The sequence below is a fragment of the Pteropus vampyrus genome, unplaced genomic scaffold, assembly GCF_000151845.1.
Source record: "Pteropus vampyrus isolate Shadow unplaced genomic scaffold, Pvam_2.0 Scaffold151, whole genome shotgun sequence".
Classification (NCBI taxonomy): domain Eukaryota; kingdom Metazoa; phylum Chordata; class Mammalia; order Chiroptera; family Pteropodidae; genus Pteropus; species Pteropus vampyrus.
The window spans coordinates 2,169,233-2,174,290 of NW_011888932.1; the positions used below are offsets into that span (position 1 = coordinate 2,169,233).

The 5,058-nt window shown below is 38.0% G+C and overlaps 1 protein-coding gene across 1 annotated transcript in view; it reads left to right on the forward strand.

Moving 5' to 3' along the window:
• Nucleotides 1–5,058, forward strand: part of PGM1 (phosphoglucomutase 1) — a 60,856-nt gene that overhangs the window by 28,628 nt on the left and 27,170 nt on the right. Inside the window, 3 exon segments of the mRNA XM_011369567.2 lie at nucleotides 3,810–3,972; nucleotides 4,381–4,593; nucleotides 4,642–4,663. Coding sequence (XP_011367869.1) covers nucleotides 3,810–3,972; nucleotides 4,381–4,593; nucleotides 4,642–4,663 — 398 coding nt within the window.

Below are 5,058 nucleotides of genomic sequence, written 5' to 3' on the forward strand. Positions count from 1 at the left end.
ATTAAAAATAGTGTTGCATTTAAAGCAGTCATGCTACCCAACTGAATTACTTAAAACATTTAGTAGACCAATAAAGCACTTACATCTGATGAAACCTATGAAATCCTATATAGTTTGATTTCTTTTTCTGACATATCCTAAATTCTGAATATTTTAACATCCTTTTAAAAAATTTATTTTTATTTTTATTTTTTTTTAACATCCCTCTGATTGTGGGCAGAACTCTAGGAAGGAAATCTAAAGGAAAAATAACTTATTGCCACAGATTTTGGTAGAAGTCAATGTTCTTTTTTCACCTTTGTCAGCACCTACTCTACCCATGAGCCAATTCTTGGAGGACTTTTCAGTTCAGTGATCTAAATGGGGATCATTTCATTTTTTTTCTCTTAGTACACTTTTATCTGGTGCATTTATGGATTACAGAATATAATTTACCATTGTTAGAAGTTTCCCTTTGTTTTTGTTTGCATAGAGCTGCCTACATTTACATTTACAAGAAGTTTTAACGTACAAAATAAAATATCGGTGAGACTCCATTTATAATACCGGTATCTCCTACGGTTCCCAGAGCTTTAAACTTAGAGATACATTTAGAAATGAGAATAGAACCTGTGTGTATGATTAGCAGGGTAAAGAAATGTATGTGAAAATATAAGAAAAGATCAGGCCCTGTTTTCAATTAAAAGGAACATTTAAGTTTGCTCTTTGTCATGTTTGACTATATAGCATGTCGGACGAACAGTGAGGTGTTTCCAGCTTAGTAGTGTGACATGAGTTATGCAGGAGGGAGGTGCAGGAGAGGAAGAAGGGCAGAAAAGGCTGTTTGATGAAGGAGTCTCGGTGCCAGGCTGAGGAAGTTATCTCTAAGTTGGTAGGCACCTGGAAGCCAGAGAAAGATTTTTTTTTTAATTTTTATTTTTTTTGTGATAAAGTATACATAACATGAAATTTAGTATTTTAACCAACTTTAAGTGTAAAATTCAGTGGTATTACTTATGTTCAGTGTTCTGCAACCACCACCACTATCCCTTTACAGAGCTTTTTCATCATTTTATCTAAAACTCTATACCCACTAAACAATAACTTCTCAATCTCCCCTACCCCTAGACCCCGGCAACCTGTATTCTTCCTTCTGTCTATGAATTTGCCTATTCTGTGTACCTTGTATATACAATGGAATATATATATATTCCATTGGAATAATACAATACTTGTCCCTTTGGGTCTGACTTATTTTACTTAATATGTTTTCAGGGTTCATCCGTGTTGTAGCACGTATCAGAATTTCATCCCTTTTTAAGGCTAAGTAATATTCCATTGTGTGTATATACTGTATTTTGTCTATCCATTTGTTGATGGATATTTGGGTTGCTTCCACCTTTGGCAATTGCGTATAATGCTATTATGAACATGGGTTTATAAGTTATCCATTTGAGCCTGCTTTCTTTTGTGTCTATACCTAGAAGTGGAATTTCTGGATCATGTGGTAGAGAGAAGGTTTTTGAGTGTGTGTGTGTGTGGGGCGGGGGGGGGGGAGCGGGACACAGCTAGAACCATAGTTTAAAAAGATGAACTAGGTGGGCCTGAGTAGGTAAGATAGATTCAGCCAAGGTAGAGCAAAGGAGCTATTGCAGACTTCCTTAAGGGGAGAAGGGAATAGAACAATATATCTCTGATATCAAGTTGAAGATTAATAATCCTGAGGATGATTCGTAGGAAAGAGTCTGCTCCAGAAGGGGATATTTTGGCCAGCTGTACCTCTTCTTGGGCCCTAAAGAAAGAAATTACCGTGGACTTCCCTTGCTTCTATCTCTCAACTTTCTTTTTCACTCTTACTCTCTGGTATAATCCCCTCAGTCTTGGACCATTATTGACTGCAGATGTCACCATAAGGAATGGTAGAATTAAGGAGTGGCATAGCTTAATATTCATTTATCATGCCAAATACATACAAAACTTAAAAGCTGGTATGCTTAATGTACGAATACAATTTTCAGATAACTCCACCAGCTACTCTAGCTGATTAAATTGTCATCTCTAAGCCTTTCCTTTTGAAATTATGGAACTCCTCAACCACAGACTTTTATTCTCATTGGAACCACACCTGGAAACTGCTGGAAGCCTGAGATTTCACCATTCCCACTCTGATGAATCAGGAAGTTTCAATGCTTTTCCCAGTAATGGCCACTAGATGTCATGTGACCTTGTCATGTCATCTATCCCCATGTCTATCATAGCACCTTTCCATAAATGCTTGTTATAATTGCTGTTGGATGAGTGTAGGAATGAATGAATGGGCAAGATCATGACAACTCTTGACCTCAGCTTCTTCATCTACACAATGGAAGGAGCAAATGTGAGAATGAATTGATAGTGTGTGGGCTGTAAAAAGCACTCTGCAGCTCAGTCAAAACCATTAATATTGATTTCATACCATCTGCAGGTTTCTGTAGTCTGTAAAGGAGCCCAGTTACAACACCTACCCTAGTCCTTATCACTTCCTGAGGGTGGCAGGTTATAACAAAAATATGAGTATAACAAAAATTGTTCAGAGAGAGACATAGGAGAGCCAAGAGGTGACTGAAACTGAACCAACCAGCTGCTCCTTGGGAGGTGGTTGGTAGTGGAGGGGTGGAATGATAAGGCAATCAAGCTTTTAGTGACCTATGGAAGGGCGCCAGAGGTAACAGTCCCAGAAAAACTTCCCTAGGGAATCCAGGTATCTCTCAGGTATGTTCACCATTAGAAACACATCTTCTACTGTCAAGTCATTTCTTCAACCATATTTATCTTGGTTGGGGCAAAAAGAAATAACAAATAGAAAATTTAAGATAATTTCTGTCCCTTCTCTCAGCAGGGAGAAAGGAGGGAGGGCATAAACTCCTCATTTTATAAATTTTTTTATGTAGCAGTCACGACTTCTCCAAGTATGTCAGAGAAACTGACAGAACTTTTTTCTTTTCCAACTTGGGTCATGTTGAAACATAAATTTTTATCATTTTAGTAAAGGAAGATTTAGGATCTGTGCTGATATCATCTTTGAGAGATGTGGGAAGGTGAGTTAAGAACACAACAGAAGTATTACTTATAGCCTTGTCATGTGGGCAATTCTGACTGGTTTTCCTGGTAGTAACTCCCAAGATTCCCTGCCTTAGGCCAGGAGATGATCCAGGTACACCCTAACCTGGGTGTGTCCTGCTTTGAGGAACTCACTATATCAAAATCCAAGTTTGACTGGAAGCAAATTTATGAGATATATTTTATAATATTCTTTGTATAAAGTTTGCCCTTTTTACTTTTTCAAACATTTTAATTTACAAAAGCCACCTTTTGGGGTTAGAATTCCTTGAAATAACTAAACTTACATCCTCTCTCCTAATATGGATTGGAAGTATGATTGAATTGGGTAAAAATGTGTTTTTTTTTCCCCCACAACTTTTAATATATCCAAATTGTGAACCTGGTCTGGAAAGGCTCTGTTTCGAATATTCTTATGTTTTCTTGCCAGAGTCTTATAATAGTACCAGATCATACACAATTCTAAAACTACAAACTCCCACAAAACTATCTGAAGGAATGGCTTTGTTCAACAATGATGATTCTTACTTCAATAATAATATTATTCGACAACAATAATAATATTCTACTTCTAAATAATAATAACCAACCGAGCAATAAATTTTCATTAAAGAACATTTTTCCTAGTCCAGTTGAATATTCTTTGCTCATCTGCCTGTTGTACTGGTGTTTTTGTGCAGTATCTCTGGACTTATTGATGTTAAAGTGTGTGTTCTGGATTTCTTCTCTAGATTGGTCGCTTGGTTATTGGACAGAATGGAATCCTCTCCACCCCTGCTGTGTCCTGCATCATCAGAAAGATCAAAGCCATTGGTGGGATCATTCTGACAGCCAGCCACAACCCTGGAGGGCCCAATGGAGATTTTGGAATCAAATTCAATATTTCCAATGGAGGTAAGTTTGCTATCATTTTAAGGATGGTTAATTTTATGTTCAGTAGGATAAACAGATAACCGAGACCTTGGGAGGCCAGGGTTCTGGTAATAACACTTCTGTTGTGTTCTGAACTCACCTTCCCATATCTCTCAAAGACGGAATCAGCACAGATCCTAAATCTTCCTTTACTTTGTTTCTCTATGGAGAAAATGAAATGCTTCTCATTCTGCTGTACCTGAATATGAGGAACCATCAATGAGTGATTATTAACATGATGTTTTCTTTTAGAAAACCCTGATACTTTGCTGCCTGAATGATGAAGTAAATGGCAGATGTGCTAGTGTAGAAGAATTGATGAGCTTTGCGTTTTTTATATTTACATGTCAGCGGCACTAAGTGACCTACTGTTTGCTGTTTGATTTTCAGGTCCTGCTCCAGAAGCAGTAACTGATAAGATTTTCCAAATCAGCAAGACAATTGAAGAATATGCAATTTGCCCTGACCTGAAAGTAGACCTTGGAGTTCTGGGAAAGCAACAGTTTGACCTGGAAAACAAGTTCAAACCCTTCACAGGCATGTTTACTCCCCTCCTCCCTCTACCCTTCCTAGTTCTACCTTGAGTGATTTGTGCCTTTCTGGGTTTTAATAACATGCATCTTAAGCTTTGGAAAGATTGTGGTCGCTAAGCTTTGCAGACATTAATTAGCAGGTCTGGAATTGGCTCTGGAAGTCTAGAGACCTGGGCTCTCTGGGCCCTGCCAGTGATCAGCTGTGTGACCCTAAGCAAGTCATTTCCAGATCTCCAGGCCTCAGTTTCCATATCTATAAAATGAATGGCCTTGACTAGTAGACCTATAAGGTTATGGTCATAACTAATTTTATTGAGCTTTTATTATGTGCCAAGCTCTTAACATTTATTATCCCATTTATGCTTTCAGTAGTCCCATAAGGGCAGCACTATTGATAGTCACTTTTCCCAGATGAGGAAACAAAGGCTGAGAGAGCTTAAGTCACAGGCTCAAGGTCACATAGTGAGTGAGTGGTGAACCAGCATTCAAACTCAGGTGTGAACGATTCCAAAACCTGGGCTTTGATTTTTTTTTT